Source organism: Anabas testudineus, chromosome 21 (assembly GCF_900324465.2).
Source record: "Anabas testudineus chromosome 21, fAnaTes1.2, whole genome shotgun sequence".
In the NCBI taxonomy this organism is placed as follows: domain Eukaryota; kingdom Metazoa; phylum Chordata; class Actinopteri; order Anabantiformes; family Anabantidae; genus Anabas; species Anabas testudineus.
The window spans coordinates 15698442-15721844 of NC_046629.1; the positions used below are offsets into that span (position 1 = coordinate 15698442).

Sequence of the window (23403 nt, forward strand, 5' to 3'; positions counted from 1 at the left end):
GAGCATGAATGCAGGAGTTACATCCTAAATATGCTGGCTTGACTTGCATCCCTGAAGCTGCCTTGCTAAAACGATTATTACACTTTGTTCCAGAATTGCTAAAAACCTAGCAACACTAAAAGTTGTTGAGTTGTACAATTAATCATTTTTGTCTTTATCTTTACATTTCAGCGCACTGCATTGTGGGATCGTTGGGACCTATATATGCTACCCAATACCCTTCTTCAGGCCTCAAAAATAAATGTCTGTAAAAGAAACACAGAGAGTGTTTTATAACTTTGTGTTCATTAGACGAGACGTCCACTGTTGTCCAACTACGTCTCGTGTCTTTATGAGCTATTTAACATCACAGTCAACAGTGAATCAGTATTTCAAGAAGGATTTTAGGCAGCTAACAAGTAGGCTTAAACACAGAGGTGTCTGTGGTACCTTCACATTTGTAATGGAGCAGCAGCCGTTCATCACAGCTCAACATTACAGTACACTTAAAAGTTTTTTTCCACAGCTATAGTAACCGTGATGAGTGGTTCAGCTGCTTGTGAGACGATGGAGACGTGTAAAACTTCATGCTAATAACGTGTCAGTACAGGATGCTGCGTTTTATTTCTATCAGTCTCTAAAGGCGTATGATCACATCACAATAACCAATACAAATTACTATCTTGTACACGTTCTGAAGCGCACTATTCTTTTCAAGCACAATGAAAATGTGGAGAAAATAAGAGTAAACCGGCCTTTTTGTTCAAGGTAGAGTTAGACTGGAGCATCCCTTCACACGTAGTGCCTCAGCCTTCATTTCTAAATTTGCTTTCCAATTGAATGGAAATCAACAATTACACAAGTTTATAAGTAATTTAATACGTAATTATGTCACATTATCCTAATTTCTAGAATTATATTTTTTGGTTTTTTAGATCAAATGCAGAAATAGATTTTTTTAAACAACTTTGAGTAAAGTTTAAAAAAAAGTTATGTTTTTAATGTCATTTTATGTCATAACATTGTGAGGTAAGCACGTAATAAGCAAACTGTGAGTAGTTTTAATCCAACAATATAAAAAAAGCTAAAAGCCGAATCACTTACAGCCTACAGTCTTACACATACATGTTGTTTCAGCTTGACTTTTATGTTTTTTTTTTCTATTGCCATTTGGTTCACTGTCACAAAATATCTAATCTCCTTCTGAGACTTGTACTTTACTTAAGGTGTAAGCTTAAAGAAATGGTGAATATACCAATGAATAAAGTGATTACATCAATAACTTTAGCGTCGTCTGGAGTGGCTCCTGTCTCTGCTGCTGCTGTGTCTCCTGTATCTTCGACTATAATGACCGTAACTCCTCCTTTCTCCACTTTTATTGCTGCTCCTCGAGCTGCCTCTGCTGTATCTTCTGTGGCTACGCCTGTGGCTTCTCCCCCTGCTGTAACTTCTCCCGCTGCTGCTCCTGCTCCTGTCTCTGCTTGAACTTGTGCTACAATGGCTGTGGCTGCGCCTCCTGCTGCCGTGACGACTGGAGCTCCTCCTACAGCGACTGGAGCTGCCTCTCCTCCTGCTGTGAGAGTGCCTCCTCCTCCCACCGCTGTAGGAGCTCTTCTCTCTAGGAGAGTGGTTCTGGTCCCTCGCTCTCTCCCTGCTCTGCCTGCTCCGTGCTACCTCATCTCTCCTCCCCTCCCGCTCCTTCTTCTTGTCCTCCACTTTTCTCTTCTCCTCCATTGCTCTACTTTTCCCTGAGCCTTGGGAGTTCACGCTTGATTTAGACACCTGCTTCTCTTTGCTCCCAGCTGTTTTCATACCGTTCACCTGACTCAAAACCCCCAACATGACATCATTGCCACAGAGACCAGAGTCCTCCTCTGTTGTTACAGAGCCGGCCAGCTCCTGTGTGTCTGACGGTTTTGTGGCTCTTTCATTGCTCTTTTTCAAAAGGTTGCATAGTAATCTATCTCTCAGCTCCTTCTCCCTGCGCTGGAGTTCCAGTGCTCGCTCCTTCTCCACCTCCACCCTTCGAAGCTCCTCCTCCTGCTTCCGTCTGCAGGCCTCCAGCTGCTGAAGCCGAGCTAACTCTTCCTTCTGCCGCGCTCGCTCCTGCCTTTCCTGTTCCTCGCGTTCAGCCCTCTCTTTCTGCTGCTGCTGCTGCTTCATGGCCTGGGAGAAGAAGAAAACAACGGAGAGTTCATATGAGAGCAGCAACAAAAAGAATAATCAAAAAATATAATTAAAATGATAGAAAATAGGAAAAACTCCTGTGAATGAATTTTGTCCCAATTTATTTTATGCTAATTTTCAAATGTTTCTGAACCAGAACTATTGTCTGCAAAATCAGCCAGGAGGAAACACTGTTACTCTCAGCTAATATAAATCTAATTACAATGTTTTCACACTAATTTTCTGCAAAGCACACAAGAACTTAATAGAGCATTACTGAAATAATAATGCATAGCTTATAATAATGATTTACTCTGACAGGGCTCTGTCCGAAAAACATCTACGCCTTAAGGCTCTACTCTATTTTCCACACAAAACCGAAGGACATAACTAAAGGTTTAGGTTTTGCGGGGGGTTATGTGGTGAACTATTTCATGGTGGTGAGCATCGTGAGATAACCTCTAGAAAAAGCACAAATAGTCCTTTAAAGATGATTTAAATTTCATCAATACCCCTTTCTAGTGACAGAGATGTTAAGCTGTACTTACTGTACATCACGTTTTCTGTGGTTGTATATTTATTTTAATAAAGGTTTCAAATTTTAAGTGCAACTTACAGTTCTGTAGATGGTGTAAAAAAATTGACAGTATTACCACAGACAAGATGGACAGGGGTAGATAACCATTGGGACATGAACATTTTATCTTTGTGTACCAATGCCATACCTTGGCCCTTGCCAGCAGCTCTGCAATAAGCCGTATGGATTCCAGGTTACGTTGAGCCAGCAGTAGCCTCCTCTCCTCCATTGCAATCTTCATCTGCAGCTTCTTCTGCTCCTCCTCCTGCTGTCGCCTCACCCTCTTCAAGTTTCTCCTTTCCTCTCTCTCCCGAAGCTTCTGCTCTCGCTTACGCAGCTTCTCCTCCTTCCTTCTCTCCTTCTCCTCCTCTTCCTGCTCCTTCTGCTTCCTGAAAAAAAGAGGGAGTGACTCAGTCTTCTCAATGCATTAAAAAAGTTTTCTATGTGCAGGGTAGAGTTCAAAATTAATATTTAAACCAGAACTAATCATTTATTTATCTACCAACCAAAAGTGTGAATTCCTGAACACTCTCTTCATGCTGCTTATACTAAGCTGCTACTCTCTCACAGGAAGGTAGAAAGAAAACTTTACTTTGGCTAACTTCTAATTTTTGCTACCTGCCAGCCAGATGATGTCTAAGCTTTTAGCTAATATCTTTATATACTAATACAAATGCTGAGTGAACTTTGACCCAATTTTTTTCATGTAAGCTGAAGATTGGAGTTACTAAATGTTTCTCAACTGGAACTATTATCTGTAGCCAGGAAAAAACATGGTTAATCTCAGTAATTATAAAGCTAATTACAGTGTTTTCACACTAATTTCCTGAAGCACACAAGCACTTTACGGAGCATTAAATTATTATTATAAACGTTTCCGTTCCATTGCTCTCCTTTCTCTCGTCATACCTCTCTTCCTCCTTACGGCGCTCTTCCTCTTCCTTCTCTCGACGTTTCTGCTCCTCTTTTTGCCTCTCCAGCTCCTGTAACTTCATTCTCTCCAGGCTCCTCTTCTTGATAGCGGACTCACTCAGGTGCTTGTTGGTGTCAAACGTCACCTGAAGAAACAGAAGAAAAAGTATTTGTATGGTACATACTGCAAATTGTAGGATCTTATTCGTGTGTTTAGTTGTTAAAAAACAACAACCAGTGGTTCAAATCCAGCTCTCTCACGTTTCTAACCAATGGATATTTAAGGTTAAGGCTGTTGTGACACAGCAGATCATTGATTCCAGAGGAGAGATGGCAGAAAATGTTAATTATAAAACAATTTTCATGTGTGTTACCCACGACACCTATCGATAATGTAATGATAATTTACCTTGCTTCATGGTTCTATCAAGAGCTAACGAGGTTATTGAATGCCTTCTTATTGTGTATTTATTCAAGTTCACAATATAGTTCAGTGTATCTTCTTTTGTTCCTCATTTCTTTTGTAGAAAACCTCCTTTGTATCTTCTTCTCAAATTTTTCTGTCACAGGGATGCTTTAATCTGTGGATTAGGAGACCGACTCTGATGATGCAGCTTTAATTCTCATTCCACTAAAAGGTCTTAATGCTGTTATGTGACTCTGAACAACTAAGTCTCTCTATTATCTCATTGCAACATTCTGCCCATCTGCAATTATATATCCCTTAACAGCTGCAATTCACTGGTCTCCCAAACCCACAAAAGAGGTATGCAGATCTCTGGTATCTCTTGGCAGGCGTTCAAACCAAAAATAGCAGTGTGTTTAGAAAGAAATGCAAAACTCTGCTGTGGCGGGGGCGAAAGGCTGCAGGTATCTGTTCTACCTTGCAATGGGTGCACTGCAGCAGAAGTTAAGCCATGTTCAACTTCCTTTTTTTTTTCTTTGGCCTACATTTATTGCTGAAGCTCTCTACGCAGGCATCCCACTGTGCCAACATGGGAGTCTTGCTGAAATTAATGACCTTTCCAGGAGAATAGCTACAAATATGGCTCCACTCTTCTCTTCTGCTTTGTACTAGCTCTAAGACACATCCACCGTCCACAATGTAAACAAGTTTTTTTTTTTGTTTTTTTTTTTAAATCAAAGATTATGAAAAATACAGAGCTATGTTTATAATCTCTAGTTTCTCTCTCTAAGGTTGGAGGTATGTAGCATTTAGGAGCTCTGAAAACATTTGACTACATAAACTTAAATCACTTAAATGGGTCGATCATATAAGCATAATATAAATAATAATAAAAAATAACCATCCTCAAAGGCGTTCCTTGTACTAACATGGACAAACCACAGACAGCGTAATTCTTTAAGACAATAAGAACCTTGAATACCTTGATGTTGCAAGCCACTGCTTTTCCATCGTCTCCTTTGAGCATCAGCTTCATGGCACGCAGCGTGTCCATGGCCTTAGTAAAGCCACAGTACTCCTGGTACTGGACATAAGCCTCAAAATTTAAATGACCTCCAAAACTGAAAGTACTGAAGTTCTTGTCCAGCATCTCCTCTCTGTATGGGTCCAACATGGGGATGTCAACATTTCGCACCTACAATTAAAAGGTTGAACAATGAAAATATTATTGTATTTATTATTTCGATGTATTTGCATCATTTCCCATTGTTGTGAATGTGGCAATGCATTTTGTTCAACACTGAATTATACTACATAATATTTATTTTTGCATTTCTTTTGCCATTTCAGTTAGTGTTAGGTAATTTTTCTATTCAATACTGAAAAGCTGGAAAAGAGATATATCCACCTTGCCAAAGGTCTGGAAGACAGCAATGAGGACCTCTTCAGAAGGCCGGTCTGGGTACTGGCTGTCCTTCTGGCTGAACCAGCGGCAAGGAAGCCCCTCCAGGTGGATAGTATCAGGCCTCTCTCCCGGCAGAGTCTCATTCATGTCCTTGGCATCACGGAAAAAGGAGTCCCAGTCATGACGTGTGGGGAAGTCCACTTTGTTCTCCACTGCACGGACCTGAAGACAGAGAGTTGACACTATATTTAATAAAACATATGAAATCAATTACAACACTCATTCAAAAAGTGCCTTCATGAAGGTCATAATGTTTTATGTCGAAGCACGAGATTTTGACTGAACTTCATAGTCATTTAATTGGATGAGGTAAAACAGTACAACAGATAACAACAATAAAACTGGACAAGTAGCACATTTCAACTACATTAATTTTAGCACGACTATGTCGGCCTTACCTTCAGTACATCAGTGAATCCACTCAGTTTAATAGTCTTCCCATCCAGGCGGCCCAGGAGGTTCTTAACCATCATCTTGTTTTCTACCTCTCCCTCAAAGCGAATAAAGTCCATGGTGCTCTTGGAGATCCGCAAGGCTGAAAACTGCTCCGGAGCTACCATGGCCTTTACCCTCTCCATAACTTCCCAGTTAGAGATGCTCTTGCCTGGCAGCTTGAGCTGGGGCAGTGCAACACTGACGGTCATTTTGGCAATGGGCTTGAGGTACAGGTTGTACTCAGCAGAGAGGCACACTGCCTCTGAAGTATCATGGACTATGGTGGTCATTGTTTCAAACTAATGGGGAAGCTGAAAGAATAGAAAGACAGAAAATAATGAACTTATGTTAATTAGTCTGGGATTGGAGGTGCCACTCTATATATTTAAATGCTTTTACTTTTGAATATCAAAAAAGAAGCAGAGCTCTGGTGCACAATTATGAAATACAAAATAAATAGTGGCTTACAAGTTGTAGCGTTAGCTATATGTTCAGCTTCATTCACAAACACACAAACCGACGTTAGTGGGTTGCAACTGAAGGAAGATCGCCAACTATGACTGATTGAGTCATATGACAGATTTTTTTGAGCACTCAGATATCTTCCTAATGAACTTTCTGATTAAATCTACAAGCATCACACAACTACCAGGAAGGTGCGGGTAACTAAGTTAGCGTTGATAGCTAGGTAATTGTAGCCGTTGTTGAAAAATATTGCATGTCGTTAGGCACCAAAGAACGGTTTCCTAGCTCAATTGGCTAATCGTTTCAAGCTAAGGAAAGCTTGTTTGTTGTTCGTTTATATCCACTAATACTTAACAAACCATACTGAACGGTTATTGCGTAACGGAGACGTTACCAGCGTAACAAAACGGTTAGCGCTAGCTGTTAACTTGAGCTAACTAGCAAGTACGTTTGATTGTAAAGATGTAAACTCCGGAGCTGGTTAATGAAACAAATTCATAACACTAATATTAATACTGACAATTAGTACACACATGGGTAGCTAACAGATTGTTACCCAATATCTGTTTTGGCTAGAACCAACAGATGTTTCTGTTTCCTAACGTTAGCTAACTGCTAGCTAGTTAGCTTGAAGTGTTGTATAACTGTATCCTTCCAGCCATTCAAACAACGTCGAAGTAATATATAACGTCACGCAAACATCTGCTATGACCGTGAATTTAACTGACACATACCTAATACCGGTTAGCTTCCTGCTGAAGAAAGAAATCAAAGATGTTGTATTGGTTTGTAGAGACCCAAATAATAGAAACAACAACGCTACATGTCACTTCCGCCTGCAGTAAACTTTGACCTTAAAGAGATACAACGTGTTGCAATGTGAGGTCTTCTTCACCACAGTGCCCCCGTGTGGAAGAACATGTACAGGGGAAAACAATCGGCCAGTGTTGGTGTGGTGTTAACTTTCAATCAGAGACTTGACATTGATCAAAGGAAGAACACACACAAAGAATGAGAAAAGGTTCTTATAAGACAATTTAATCAATACATACATTTAAAAAAGGCAAGTCACTAATAATTAGAAAAGGCATATACAGGGTAAATAAATAATATACAAAACACAAATGTATGCAAACGTAAAGGAGTCTAAATACTAGTGTTAGTCACTAGTTTAAGTCACTGCAACAAGTTTTATGTAGATTACCATTGTATATTTATTGTAGTAATGTGTACATAAACTCTCTTCTTGTAAACAAGTATTTTGTATTTTATTGGCTATGTAATTAAGATCAATTTGGAAAATAACAGTTTTCACTCATTTATGATTAGTGGTACAATAAATGTACTTTGACGTCAGTGTTGTGAGGTGGTGAAAACATTTTAGAGGCACTGTTAGTATTGTCAATCACAAATTAGGCTTTGCATGAATGTCACCATGACAGTGTTATGTGAGGGAGAAATGCGGATAGATCGGACATGGATTAGTCCATGAGTGGCCCGGGGCAAAAAAGTTGGCACAGTTTCCCTGAAAAGATGGCAGAGGTCTTTACATAATAGGCATTACTCCCTTCTGTGTGTATGTAGGTCAGCTAACTGCAGTCAGACCGCCTCTCTGCTCTGTCCAGATCAGTTGCCGTCTAACAGATAAGCTGCCTGAGGCAACTCTGGAATCTAGAGGCCCAGGAAAAGCTCATCTACTCAGCGACCTCTACAAATCTTTTTTTACGTAGTAGATGAGGGCAAATGTAAATATTAAGTAGAGACTCTGAGAGTGAGCTTGAAGAACATCAGTACCACAAGAGGATTGTCAGAGGAGTAGTTATCTATCCAGTCAGAGGAGCTGAGTTCATGGACTGGAAACAGACCCTATCTTTTACATACTGTATTTGATGATTAATGGATAGCAGCATGCTGTTTGCTTCTCATTCTCTGTAGCATGTCAAAGATGCCATTTGTGAGTTTGCCTCAAATATTAAGTTAATTATCTTTATTTATCGACAGGACCTTGTAACAATATAATAAATGCACAACAGGTGCGGAATGAGGACCGGCTGTAAATATATTGGGTGCAGTGTTACACAGACAGCTTGGGAACAGGAAGCTGTGGGTATGCTGCAAATGCTGGGCCAAAGCTCACACAGAGGGTCATCAGATCATCAATTATTCAGCACCACCAGACAAGGACAATCACTTGGTGTCAGCAAGAATGGCAGATGAAATAGCAAGCTTTTTTGGGGGGGCTTTAGTTCATTCTGGTTGGATGCCACACCAGTATTCATGATGCTGGATTTGGTTTTGTGACATAAACCTGATCACTTATCAACAGTGAATATCAGCATGAACCATAGGATTGAATTAAATACATGTATGTCTATGAATTAAACAACTCATTTTATGCAAATACCTTTATTGCTTTATTTTATATTTAAGGATGAGACATGAAATAGAAATACAACAGTGGCTCAACAAACAGTGTTTCCACAGGATAACTTCACAGTTTTTACACAGAGAAGACAGACACAAGGACATACAGACATGACAATCAACAGTGCACAGCATTAACATTTCCTCTATTCCTAAATGTGGAAGAAAACAGTGAGGTCAAAGTACATCTGTATAGTACATTTCTACATCAAAAGTGTCACGGTACAATATATGAAGCCCCAAGATTTGATTACAAATGCTACAAAGAACTAAGGGAACATCCATGAAATTTAGGATCTGCCTTTTTGTAGTGAGGTTCACATATTTGGGAAACAGTCAAAAGTCAATGTGCTCTTGGGTTAAATGTACAGCAGTTTGTGGTCTAGAGTCTTTACTATTCAGAGATGACACTTGCATGATAAATGAGCAGATTGTTTGCATGCAAGACAACACAGACATTATACCCAATATCATATGCTGCACTTTGTTTGACTGCCTATTTACTTCATAAAGGATAAGTGATACGATGGTTGCCCGTGCCTCTAGTCGTCTACACCATAACCTGAACTTATTCTCTTGTACATTATGTACAGTATGTATTTCTTGGAGATTGTAAATTAATAGGGTTCATCTTTGTCAAGTGGAATAAAAAAATATATATAAACAATAAAACTGAATATTAGGTAACACTGTAAAACTCTGTACCCTTTGAAATGTATTGTTTAACTAAAAAGTGGTCTTATATAAATAATTGGATCCCGCTAAAGCCATGGAAACCTGGAAATATTACAATAATATTATAAGTGTAACCTTCTAATAATCCCTTTTACTCTGACTCTGTGTCCATCATCGATCAGTAAAGGTACAGGAAAATTAAATGGTCCCATTTGTACTTGTACATTTGCAGTCGGTTATACTGTCTCATCCACGTATGTATATTGTATATTATATTTACATATATGTATGGTATGCGACCAAAAGCAGCTGTCATAGCTTTAGTTTAAGTAGTGTTCCTCCCACAGTCGCCCACCATCTTCTTCAAAGTGACAAGTGCATGGTTGTGTTTGAGTATCAAAATCTGCTACTTGAAAATAATAATAATAATAATAATAAAAGATTCAGTCACATTACAGAAATGTACTAAAAAATTCAGCACCATCCGATTAAAAAAGGCTGAAATATAGAAATGAGTTCTAGAAATATGTTTATGTGTGAAATCAAACCACTCGCCGCTGTAAATCAAAACTAAAGTGAATCTGATACAATCATTCTTGTAGCTTTTGGATTTGTGTGAATATTATTCTAGTGTCAATTATTAAACAAAAAAAATGGCGTGAGGTTTGCTACCTGATCCAACACAGAGCTTAATATTAAACAAAAATAACATAACATAAAAACTAATTCAGTTGTGCCCTCCAGTTAGTGATCAACAACTGCAGTAAGAACAAAAGTCATAGTTCAAAACAAAACAAACCTTTGTGGGTCATTTATATTGCCGTAATATTACAATGTTAAAATCTGCTTTGCGCTACAATATATATATTAAGATGTGTACTATCAATTTTGGTCATGGAAATGTCTGACCTGTCAGCTTATAAAGGAGAGTAAAGGTTTACACCTTTATATATCGCTGGTGCAGATTGTTTAAATTCATCCAAACAGGTTGGACAGCGGCCGGGTTCGGAGAGGGCTGCTCGGGAGCTCCTCTCCTCTGCCCACCTCCCCTGTGTCCCTGAAGGAGGCGCTGTGGATGATCTGGGCTCTGTAGCGACCTCGGTGCAGTCGGGCGTTCAGCTTGCTCAGAGATGACTTCCTCTGCATGCACCCCTTATTCTTCCCAGTCCCAAATGCCTCCTCCGCTGCCTCAGCTGGTGGGTTCAGTAGCCGCAGTGGGTTAAGATTGCCTTGGAGGACTTTGGGGAACCTCCAGCCTCGCCCCGCGCCGCTGCTGGCGTTGGTGTTTTCGCTGTCTGACTCCAGGCCTTTTGACGTGACCACTCCCTCCTGCTGCAGGTCGGCAGCCAGCGGTGGAGGGAGGTACTGGATTGCTCGCCTTCCGCTGTAGTCTCGGGCCTCCGGGTCTGCCTCCCAGTCTGACAGCAACACACGGACCACCTGTCAGGCACAGCACATACAGATACATCACATAGATCTTGATTCATTGTTATACATATATATATATATATATATACCTTCTTCTTCCATCTATTGTTTTCCAGAACATAGTCATTACACTTATCTGTTAAACACCCACTTCTGCTAATTACTGGACAAAGCTTCTGTTTACATGTCCCCATCCTTTGTTGTTAAAGGCCCCAGTTAGAGACACACTGCAAAACAATTCATCCAACAACTAAGTTATTAGAAACTGGCATTAATTCATTTTAGCTGTGGAAGAAAATATTTTCTATTAAGTTATTACTAGAAATGATAACCCACCAACTTTTCTCTAATCATCATCTAAGTTGGTAAAAAATAAAGCTCTTTATTTACCACGTTCAAAAGAGGAACACTAATTATTTCAGCTGGACCAGAGAGGTCATCTGTAATTATCTGCTGCTTCACTGAATAAGTGTAACACAAGCACCGTCACCACTGTCGCAGCAGCCCACCTGTGTGTGTCCATGCATGGCAGCCAGGTGTAGCGGTGTGTATCCAGCACTTGATCTCACATTTACATTCACAGGTACAGCATTCTCCTTGGCGAAGGCGAGCAGCTGGGAGAGCAGCTCGGCTTTGCCTTGCTTAGCCGCCCAGTGGAGGCAAGTGAAGCCGGTCACAAAGTCTCTCTTGGCCACCAGGCTTGGTTCAACAGCTAGAAGGGGCTGCAGGCTATCCCACAGGCCATCTGATGCGCACAGCATCCACTCGTGTTCCAGTGGGTCCAGGGTGACCGAGGCGCAGTCCTCATCAGTGGCTGAGGAGAGAAGCGATGCCGAATCGCCATCGCTCTTCACGGAGTCCCAGAGCCGCGAGCCGCGGTTGATCAGAGACCTACGAACCTGTGAATGAGAGAGTATGAAGCTGAAAGTTCTGTTGGCTGCTGCCTGATGATGCTCCCCAAAAGAGGGTCATAAGTGGATCTGCTACAACGTTACATCGCTGTGTGACATCACTCGGTTACATAAGACATAAACTGTTGCCGTGGAATCACACGTCATGCATGATGCATCTCTGATCCCATCCATTATCTGCTGTGGAAAACTGCACTCATGGCCAAGCTGCATCTTACACAATAACAAAAGCAGGGGAAACTTGCTTTGGGTACTTTCACACCTACAGGCTCTAGTTTGTTTAAATGGAAGTTGAGTTTTAGTTCATTTTAGTTCACTTGGATTCTTCTCAGTGTGAAAAGAAACCGAACCAAGAGGAAAACGCTCCAGGTTTACAAACTCATGAAAGAATGCTGAGCACAAACCTATATTGATTCAAGCTTTAATGTGAGCTTTAAGCCCCCAGCCTCACACTGTTCCTTGTTTTAACTTCTATGCCCCATATGGAGCTTTGTAAAATTAACTATTAATAAACTAATTATAATACCTTAACTTCTTGGAAGCTTTGCCATGACAGAGACAGACCTGATCTTACCTGAGGAGAACTACTCATCATCAGCTCTATGAAATTTCGGCGACTTCCTTTGGGTGTGTTGATATCTCCGACTGGATCCAGCCCCTCCAGGGCGCTGTCTTCTGATAAGCAGCTGGTCAGCACAGCCCGTTGGGACCCTTTGGACACTCTTCGTGCTCCTCTCACCTGCTGCTGGCTGTGGGACCCTCCAGGGTGAGCCTGGCCCGGCTCTGACACACCAATAACTGGGGCTGACTCTCGCCTCCTCCTGTTCCTCAAGTTCACCTCCCCTCCTCCATCAGAGGTAGGGATCCCTGCGCTGCCCTTGTTCTCGGATGAGGTTGTTTGTTGCTCGTTGCCGTTTGACCGCTTGTCATTGTCCAGACCTGCAGCCGGTGTGCTGGATACTCCTATGAAACCACAGGAGATGTTTCTGTTGCTGTAATTCAGCTCTGATGCTGTAAGATGCATATTTCAAATTGCAGAACTGAACAAGCTATTGCAAAATCTTGAGCACAGATAGCCTATCTGTGACTATTGTCTTGTTGTTATCTTGTGTTATTATTATAATCAGCCCTACATTGTTAAGTAACTTGTATTAAAACATTAATCGCAATTAGTCTTGAGCTTTAAATTTGGCAGCTACAGACTAGTACTGCAGTACTATGTTACAAAAACAATGGCCACTACTTTGTGATCACGTTTATACCAAATACAGTGAATAAACTACCACACACATATGATCCGTTGGATAAAAGTGAAAGGGCGGATCATGGATCCAACACAATAGGCACAGCCTCACCTGTCCGGGCTCCGTCGCCCTGGTTGCCGTTGACACAGTTGTCCAGTGTCTCCTGGATGTTGCCGTTGCACTCGGCGTGATCGTGAGCGTCTGCATCCGCACGCATCGCGCCGCCGCTCGTATTTAAACACACAAATTTCACGCCGTCTTCCACCCTGACGAAAGCCACGTTGTCCACGATGCGTCTCAGCGCCTCCCGATCCACCTCTTCCTTTGACTGGTCATTTCCCCTCCACGCTGATAGAAAGTGATCGATCAGCTCCATCTGTTGGACCCTCCCTCCTTTCTCCATCAGAAACTCCTGCACGGCTTGCTCCATGCGCTGGGACGCCATCGTCATTCCGGACTGACCCAAACACAGTCCCACGATTGTTAAGTTGCAGAATCTTTCACACGGACTCCGTTTTCATGTTGTTATGATCTGCTGGGGTCGTTGACAACGGATGACAGCATCCTCCATCGGCCTCCTCCTCTCCTCCATCGGGAACACCAGTGTCGGGCTTTGGTAGATAGGGGTCGCTCGTCGCTGGGGCAACCGAGCAGACGGCAGGAGTAATGTTGCGTTCGCGTGATCCTCGTAAACTCATGTTTTCATATGTAAAATGGACCATGTAGTGAAAGTAATCTGATTTTTGGAGAGCCATTATAAGCTTTTAAACTAATTCATTGTATCTTAATGTCACATTACTGATGGAAAACATTAGTATCAGAAGTCGATAGTAGATAGCACTTCTGTTTTTTCGCTTTTTCTGACAGTCTTCCTCATACCCTTGAAGTGACTGGGAAAATGAAGTTGCGCTGTACCATTATTCAAACAAGGGGAAGATTTTTTTTTTACCAGTGTAAATTATAATTCTCTAGCTACGTCCTACTATAAATATAGTGCTTCGTTATCCCATATGATGTGGATAATTGAATCCCCGTGATATGTTGGCGTAACATGCAGAATTTTATTTTTAAAGAAAAATTACACAGTGAAGGTTTTTCCCTGAATCCTAAATTGTTTTGAGTGGTCTGGTCTGTCCAGTTGTCGACGATAGACGCAGTGACGCGGTCCTGATCAATACACCAAAAAAGTCGGTGTTTAATTAGCTCATATTTTTCTGAAGTACTAACTTTTGTCTAAAACTATGGCTTCTTCTGATGTTGCCCGGCAGCCGGTTAGTATTTTCCTTCTTTGCAGCTGACAATTGATTGTGTTCTTGACAGTTGAGCAGGGAGTGTCCCGGGACGATCATAAAGCTAGCTAGTTACCGCTAGCCTGGTTACCAACTTAATGCTACTTTGTGATTGTAACTTATTTCCATGTTCATATCTGGCAAATCGTACGACGATGTACGCCACAATCAGATGTATAGCTCTGTCGTCGACATATATGCAGAGCATCAATTGTAAGTTAGGTTTCAAAGAGGCATTCCTTACTAGCTACATATTTCACCAAAATACACCGCGGAGGGCGCTAGCTAGCTGACACTACTCCAGCCTCCTATAGTCAAAAGTTTATAGAGTTTTGAGAATGCACGATTAAAAACACCTGTGCTACAGTTAACGATACGTTATTTGCCAAGGCTTTGTCTTTTGTCTTAATGCTAGGTCATGATCTAATGTAAGTTTTAGAGGCTACATTAGCTATATAATGCTAGTCCGATAGTCGCCCTAAAATCGCTATATTTTTGAATGAAACCTGGCGTTCACACAGACCAACCAAGGAAACTGTCTAGAAATAAACATATTCTTAAAACCTATGTGTAGATTTAGTGTTTCCCACCGAAGAAAGATAAAACATGAAACAGAAGTTGCGATTGAAAGGTTATAATAAAGATTGTCCTTAACATCTGCACCAACTAGGTCTTTCCTCTTATTTACTGAAATTGCCCACTGCATCTTTGAAATGATCTGTTTGTATGATTTCTTCCTCAGGATAAAGGAGTCCGTCCCCTTTCCTTGGCAGGTCATGTGGGCTTTGACAGCCTCCCAGATCAGCTCGTCAACAAGTCCATTTACCAGGGCTTCTGCTTTAATATTCTCTGCATTGGTACAGTGTCGCACAGGCTACCATTGTCATATTACTACATTTCAAACTGTTCGATTTGGTGACAGAAAGCTGACATCTAATGTACACGGTACAATACTGGATCTCAGCCATGAAGTTTATTAACTAACAATTACAACGTATTGTTTTCTGACCCTAGGTGAGACTGGTATTGGCAAGTCTACTTTGATGGATACTCTGTTCAATACCAACTTTGAGAACTTCGAGTCGTCCCACTTTGAGCCGCAGGTGAAGCTGCGGGCTCAGACCTATGACCTGCAGGAGAGTAACGTCAGGCTACGACTGACCGTGGTCAACACTGTGGGCTTTGGAGATCAAATGAACAAACAAGAGAGGTGGGAGGTCGAGAGTGTGTTTAAGTGTGTACTGACAAAGTCAGGTGTTCGAAAGAGTATGAGTGGTGACAATTGAGTGAGTGTGATTGAAGAATTAGTTTTAATATATACCATATTCAAATATACTGTGAACTAAACTTTTTGTTTACTATTCATAAAACCCAAATCACTGATCAGTCTTTTGTATCTGTCCTGTAGCTATCAGCCTGTGGTGGACTACATTGACAGGCAGTTTGAGAGTTATCTGCAAGAGGAGCTAAAAATCAAGCGATCTCTTCACAACTACCATGACTCGCGAGTCCACGCCTGTCTTTACTTCATTTCCCCCTCAGGTCATTCACTCAAATCCCTGGACCTGGTCACTATGAAGAAACTAGACAGCAAGGTAGGTGAATGATCACCCTGTATTTGTGTGTGTATGTGTATTTGCTTCAAGGTCAGGCTGATAGACATCAGGTGTGTGTTGGCTGTGTGACTATCATGAATGCAAAATAAAAAATTCATTATCGCCAATGCTCAATAAATTTTTTAGTCTTTTTTTTGTTTTAAGCATACAGTATGTGCTGATGGTTTATCTCTATTAGTGTAACACACATATAGCTCCAGATTGAACACTGTGCATGCACAGATTGAGCTGAAAGCTGAGACTTATAAAACATAAATGTAATTTATGCAACAGTCAAATAATTAATAAACTTGGTTGTAAAAGTCTGTGCATCACCTGGAAAAGGGGAAAGATCAAGCAGCAGTGATAAAAAGCTTGTACAGACACTTTCCAGCATTCTTCACAGTGTAGGGAAAATGACAGAAACACTCACATCCTGTTAATTCTCTTCCCTTTTTTTCAGGTAAAATGTTATCAGCCAGATTACTTGCGTAGACACTTGCGCTGCATGTTTTCCACAGCACTGCTGTTTTATCAAGAATCTCTTCATTATTTTTGTGCAAGATATAGCACAACAAGCGTGCACTTTTAGTACCACCATTTATACTTTACTGAGAAAACTGAATAATTAACTGATCTAGAACAAGACAGTAAGTGGAGCTTGAGTGGGAGCAGTTTTTGTCAGGTACAGTTTCTAAGTTCCCTTTTTATTGTGATGGAGATTTAGTCTTCCTTTTAGCAGAAGTCACAAACACCTCTGTTGTGTAAAATCAGTCTCATTAACTAATTCACAGGTTCACTGTGTTCACTAATAAATATTCAATAGTTTATAGACTCAAGAAACGTGAATAATCATCGTTTTGCATCATGATTGGCAAACGTAGAGTTGCAGTGATTAAGTTATATGAGCATGACATGGGAGTTCATTATAAACATACGAGTATGTGAGACAGTAGAAAGTCTGTGTGGTGGTTGTTTTTAGATTTTTCTCTGTAGAATGTATTTATTTATTTATGGGTTGTTTGTTTTTTTTTTTTTTTGGTCCAAGAAGTTCAGTGTTCAATTCTCCAAACCACCTCCCTTCTGAAGTGGTCAGAAACTTTCCCATGCTCTCTGTGTGTAGCGGCCAGTGTTTTTTTGTGTGTTTGTGTGATTTCACTGCTCTGGAGTGTCAGTAACCCAGGATTTGTGTGTGAATGGAGAAGAAAAAGCAGTGGAATGCTGTAATCACTTCACGCGCACACACTCGATTTGTCCTTTTGTGCCAGTGTACAGACGTGCGCAGAAAGAGCCGTTTGTTGGACGTGCAGCACTGACAGTCACTCACTCACACAGCTATTTGAACAGATCTCCTAGCACTGTTTTGCTTCGAGTTCAGTGTGTATTTTGTATGTGTGTACGGTTGTGTGGTCTGGCCTGGCCCAGCAGCTTGTCGAGTGACAACTCATTCCAAGCCTCTCTCTCTGGAAAGATGACGGACAGACAGGAATGTGGGATGACTTGGACAGCAGAGAGGGCGGCTGGGCCAGAAACAACCTCAGTCAACTTTGTTTATATATAATTTATCTAAAAACAGGTTTTGCAGAACATTTTAGACAACACAAAAAATACTACTGGAATAGTTAGTACTAATAGTACTGTTGTTTATACTGTGGCAGACCCAGACTAATGGATGTTGTGTTAATACGTCTACATGTAGTTTTAAGACATGTTAAAGAGTTTGATTATCTTATTTCAGTCTGATGTATTAGGATTTCCCGGAGTCAAACTTTAGTGTCATTAATTTTGTCTTAAAATTTCATACAAAACTAAATTAAAACGAACAATAAACGTAACTGCTTCCACGCCACAGTCGCTACAGGTAAACTGTGCAACAGCATTAATTAATGCTTCAATGCTTAAGCTGTTTGATTCATCATGACTTCTCAGTTATGAGTGATGTTCATGCATTGAAGTTCTCTGTTGCACAAGATTAGTAATCATCATTAAATATTACTTACATACATTATTTACATTACCTTATCATGACTTCCTCATATTTATTGGCCTCTTAATATTTCACCTGTTCTACACACATTTTTTAATTTAAAAATGAATAAAGTCAGTCTTTCTGTCTATTTAGACATCAAGTATTTGAAAAAAAAAATAATGAGTTTTATCTTGAATGTTTAATGTTAATATCTATTTAATAGCTATTGCTATTACTAATTTATAATTGCTATTATAGACATGGTGTTGAATGTAATTTTATTTGATTCTGAAGAGTTGTAATAATGATTAACTAAGCATTACTGTATCATGACGTCTTCATTTACCTGCTTAAAACAAGGCAGTTAAATGAACAGTATTGTGTCAGAGCATGTATTGTTAACAGGAAGTTATTTTCTAGTTTACATCAAAAGAATGAGCATGTTACTACTATTATTTATTTATTTAAGTATTACAATAATGCTTAGTTAAGGTTGATTACAATCCTGAATAATTCCTGTACTCTTACCATAAAGTGTTGCGAAAAGTAGAAAGACAGGCAGCAGGTGCTAATATAACTGGAGTGTGAGAGAACCGAGGGGTGATTAAAAAAAATATATGATTTCAGTGTGAATATAAGAGAGTACATTGGCAAAATTCTAAAAAAGTTTATTTATCTTGTGTTCTCTTATATCATTTATGTTGTTTTAAGTAAATTATGCTGTTTCATTTAGTTCGTTGTGAATAGTAAATAACAATTTCTGAAGGAGATACATGTGTTTGTGTCCTCGTCTCGTCACAGGTGAACATCATCCCTGTCATCGCCAAAGCTGACACCATCAGTAAGAGCGAGCTGCACAAGTTCAAGATCAAAATTATGAGCGAGCTAGTCAGCAACGGTGTCCAGATCTACCAGTTCCCTCTGGATGATGAGACTGTAGCCAAAGTCAACACTACTATGAACGTAAGAAGACACACACACACACACACATTGTGCAACAGTATGTCGTAATTTTCTCAAAAGGTTCTTTAAGGTACATTTGTCTTTACCTTATTTAAATACAGTTAGAAGCACACAGCTTCTAGCTGTTTTCAAAATGTAAACAACACATGACATTATTTTTGCAGGGCCATTTGCCATTTGCTGTAGTAGGCAGCACAGAGGAAGTCTGCGTTGGCAATAAGATGGTGAAAGCTCGTCAGTATCCCTGGGGAGTAGTACAAGGTAAGATGGATTTGTGTTTCTATACACCAGCTAATCCTTTTGGATGTAATTTTATTACACTCAAAAGAATTCTCTCAGTTTCCTCAAGCAGAAATACTAAGAGAGCTGCACAGACTGTAACGTTTTGAAATCAGCACATTCCTGTTCAGTATGGTTAGCGTGTAAAAACCTGCATTGAAACCAGCCCTGTCCTACTTTTAGCAGCTGCCAGCTTAAAGTTAAAAATGTCATTAATGTGTTCCATCATGGTTTTTTAGCCTAATACGCAAAGATATAAAGGAAAAGCCACATGAAGGACATGGAGGAAAACACTTTAGTATCCGCTAGTATTGAAACCCATAACTAATGTCTAATGCCGTTGATGTGTTTGTCAGTGGAGAACGAGAATCACTGCGACTTTGTGAAGCTGAGGGAGATGCTGATCTGTGTAAACATGGAGGACCTGCGAGAGCAGACGCACACTCGCCACTATGAGCTGTACAGACGCTGCAAACTGGAGGAAATGGGATTCAAAGACACAGACCCAGAGTGCAAGCCTGTCAGGTGAGCTGCCAGTGCACACACTGCTCGCCTGTACCTGTACGAAGAAAACTAAAGACAGGCCACTGACCTGCCTTTCCGTGTGTGCTTTTGTGCACAGTTTGCAGCAGACCTACGAGGCCAAGCGTCAGGAGTTCCTGGTGGAGCTGCAGAAGAGAGAGGATGAGATGAGGCAGATGTTTGTGCAGAGGGTAAAGGAGAAGGAGGCAGAACTGAAGGAGGCTGAGAGAGAGGTATGTGGACATGTTGCAAAAAGAGCTACACAGGTGCTTTGGGACCCAATGGCTGTACATTTTTGTATATTTATTTTTTTATTACTCGCGAGAGAAAGTGTTCGGGCTGCCCTCTCAACTGTGTTGCCATCTTTGGGTTTCAGCTGCAAGGCCGCTTTGAGCAGCTGAAGCGCCTCCATGCAGATGAGAAAGCTGCTCTTGAGGAAAAGAAGAGGATCCTGGACGAGGACCAGAGTTCCTTCAGCAAGAGACGAGCTGCAGCTCAGCTCCTTCAGGCCCAGAGTCTCACCGCCAATGGCAAGAAGGACAAGGACCGCAAGAAGTAAGTGCCCGCTCTGAAAAAGATAGTGTTCATGTATCCTGGAAGTATTGAGTTGTTTTAGATGTGAACAGCTGTAGTCAGCCACAGCGAATTGAAATGGTTGCAGTACACGTTGCCACCTGCTGGTGAAATGAACGTGGCAACAAATCAAATTAAAATAGTTTAAAATTTTAGACAATATTAAAAATGAGCTGTGTTGTAAAAATGAATTTCTCACTCATGTTAACGCGTTCCTCTCGTTTTCTGTTTTAGTTCTAGCTTCATGTGAAGACTATGAAGTAAACTCCAGTATGACCAGTATAACCAGTGACATTCTGCCCACATCCTTTCTAGCCCTTAGCGGCTTGTCTCCAACACTAACTAGAACAACCCCACACAAACCAACAGTGTGTGTGTGTCTGTGTGTTTGACTTTGTGCCAAAGTTTAATGACTGTACCCAAGAATCCAGTGTACACGTTCCTCAAGGGTTTTTTTAAAATCTTCTTTGTGGGTTTTATACCTCTTTGTCTAATGTTTTATATTTATCCTGTTATTTTTATATCAAACCCTGTTATTTTGCATATACCTCCCTTTTTTTTTGTCCAAACTGAAGGGAAAACCTCACCTTAATCGTCACACAGCCGCCTGACTAGAGGCTGTTCACAGGACATAAAAAGGTACTAACAATACTGTGTAGAGGACTTCATCAGTTATGTTTGATCTCTTTTTTTATTTCTTCCATATCTTTAGTGTATCATGAACGACTCTTGTGTTTTGTAATGGACCAGATGTGTATTTTTAGGACTTTTCTAACGAGACATTCAAACATCTGTAACGTCGGTAATTTATTACATTGCCACCTTCAGGCATCCACTTCAAGAAGTAAACTCAGTAGCAATGTTAAACGTTGGTCTCAAAGTCTAAATACTTTAATGCCCAGGTTAAAAAAAAAAAGTAGAATCCATCAGTATCTTTATTATTTCTTCAAATCACTGTCCCAAGTCATGACAGATTATTAACTCCACAGAGACCAGTTACTTTTATAAATCCAGCGATGTTACAGAATCCATGTCTGAAAAGGGTTGCTGTGATCAGTTTTTTTCTTTGACACCCCCTTGATGCTATTAGCCTTTAATGTGAGTATGCCAGCAATAACACGGTAAATTCCCTTGTTACTTTAAAGGGAGAGAGTTACACAATTTAACGTCTCCACACTAATCACAGTTATACACTTCACATTTTGTATTGTAGGATGGTGAGACTAAGGCAGGTACATCTCACTGCATATCTTTTATATTTATATATAGATGGTGTTTTACTTGCTCCCCTGGAACTGAAGTTTTGCAAAGCAGTCTGTCTGAAAATAGCTTCCTTATGGAAATAAATGCATTATGTTTGCTGAGGTAGCAAAGGAACAGGGGGACTGTGGATTTGTGTCTATATTTTAAGATTTTCTTTTATTCACCTCTCTCTTCAGTAAAGTAAACCGGACACTATCATTAAAAGAGAGATCTCTAAATCGACATTTACTCACAAACACTGCCACTTTATATTTACGCTCGTGCTTACAAAGTGTTAGTGCCTTATCTGTGTGAAGCGTACGTAGAAATACACTATCCAGGGAAATGCACCAATGCCTAACAGAGTAAAGTGCATCTAAGACGAGTTTGTACTACACCTGTGTTTAAGGAATAAACAGTGTTATTTGGGAGCTTTTTTTTTTTTCCACCTTTCTAAATAAATCTTGTATTTTTGTCATGAAACACTGCTTGTGTTTGTCTTGTCTTTGAGAAAACTGCAAATGTAATTACTTCAGGGTGCCCTCTGGTCAAAAACATAACTTTACTGTTGGATTTCTTATTCTTTTAAGAAGTCTGTGGAATTTTGATTCAATCATCACATAAAATAAACATGGTTTGCATGTTGTAATGCATGTAAAATGTTTTAATGCTCGCACGTAAAGGACCTGCAGTACCTTAGCTTCTGTTGTCCTCCATGTGACTCCCAGCAGGCACACAGACAGGTAGACAGGCGAACAGAGGAATGCTGATTTATTCCTTGCAGCACCTTTACAGCAGTTTGGGAGAAGACACCCCAGGGAGAACCATTTCACCAAGGCAAACTGTGGAGAAAGTCTATACATGAGTGTATACATGTGTACAGACACTTTCAGCTACTCCTTGAGCATGAAGTGATTTCTCTCCGTGTTCTTGGCAGAGATGAACAATATATCTGCACTGCACAAATCTAAAAAAAAAATCTAAATTTGCTCCATGCATCCTGCTCTCCTTAAATATAGCACTTTGAATCTGTGTGCCAGAGTCAAGATTTCTTGGGAGTGCTTACATCCAAAGGTAGCTGTTGCAGCCCTGCGCTCGCGCACACAGACATCCACATACACGCACCCTCGTCACCTTTAGCCAGTCACTCTAAATGCAAATGGAGGTGATCATTGGAGAAGGGCCCGGCTGGTGGAGAGATGAGGTTGTCATTTAAGGGCAGCGCCCGCGATGCTCTAAAATTACCAATTACACACCTCGCCCATGCCTATGCAGGTCTGAGAACACACGACAGACAGAGGGAGAGGAAGAAAGGAACAGGATGGAGGGAATAATGAAAGGACAACAGGACTGTCAGCTTTATTTCGAAACATCCACTGCTAACATGTCTGTTATGATTAAAAGAGTATCACACTGTTCAATGCTGTAAGTGTTTTATGAAGGCCTAAAAGCTATAATGTGCTAATTGTGAGTGCAGATAATTATAATTAGAGCAGGATATGTGGTGATGGGCATGATGCTCAGGATGAATACTCAGAGGGGCAGCTGTAAAATCCTAATGGGCTCTATAGGTAATGTATTTGTTCTACATGGCGGCACACAAGTATGGCTGACTTCCTACGACCTTCTGTTTGATGTCTTTATAAAGCTGCAAGCAGATGCAAAAAGACACTGAAAATCAGTTTTTAAAACAAAGGCATTTATTGCGAAAAATGCACTTTACATGAAAAAAACAATCAAATCAACCACGGGTCATCAGTACAAGACGATGTATAATGATCACATGGTAGAGAGCGCTGGTCGTGGCCAGTGCAGAGCATGACTTCAATGGCACAAAAGGCCTATAAATATTCTGCACAATATAGAATTTTATATATATACTTT

General features: G+C 40.5%; 3 protein-coding genes across 3 annotated transcripts; 1 reads left to right on the forward strand and 2 right to left on the reverse strand.

Annotated features, from left to right (window-relative positions):
* Positions 1–920: 920 nt before the first annotated feature.
* On the reverse strand, positions 921–7252 carry akap17a (A kinase (PRKA) anchor protein 17A). Its single transcript, XM_026377209.1, has 7 exons — positions 7140–7252; positions 5904–6251; positions 5449–5667; positions 5023–5235; positions 3632–3780; positions 2871–3111; positions 921–2145 (listed from the first exon to the last, which is right to left on the reverse strand). The coding sequence occupies exons 2-7, from the start codon at positions 6228–6230 to the stop codon at positions 1264–1266; spliced, it is 2031 nt and encodes a 676-aa protein (XP_026232994.1). The 5' UTR covers positions 6231–6251; positions 7140–7252; the 3' UTR covers positions 921–1263.
* A 3182-nt stretch (positions 7253–10434) lies between these two features.
* On the reverse strand, positions 10435–13544 carry sowahca (sosondowah ankyrin repeat domain family Ca). The gene is made up of 4 exons (XM_026377058.1): positions 13199–13544; positions 12418–12806; positions 11442–11831; positions 10435–10944 (listed from the first exon to the last, which is right to left on the reverse strand). Exons 1-4 carry the CDS (start codon positions 13536–13538, stop codon positions 10480–10482), a joined length of 1584 nt encoding a protein of 527 aa, XP_026232843.1. The 5' UTR covers positions 13539–13544; the 3' UTR covers positions 10435–10479.
* A 676-nt stretch (positions 13545–14220) lies between these two features.
* Positions 14221–21194, forward strand: sept10 (septin 10). The gene is made up of 10 exons (XM_026376924.1): positions 14221–14358; positions 15119–15233; positions 15391–15586; positions 15785–15971; positions 18742–18903; positions 19068–19164; positions 19539–19707; positions 19805–19937; positions 20081–20259; positions 20512–21194. The coding sequence occupies exons 1-10, from the start codon at positions 14329–14331 to the stop codon at positions 20525–20527; spliced, it is 1284 nt and encodes a 427-aa protein (XP_026232709.1). The 5' UTR covers positions 14221–14328; the 3' UTR covers positions 20528–21194.
* The last annotated feature ends 2209 nt before the right edge of the window (positions 21195–23403 follow it).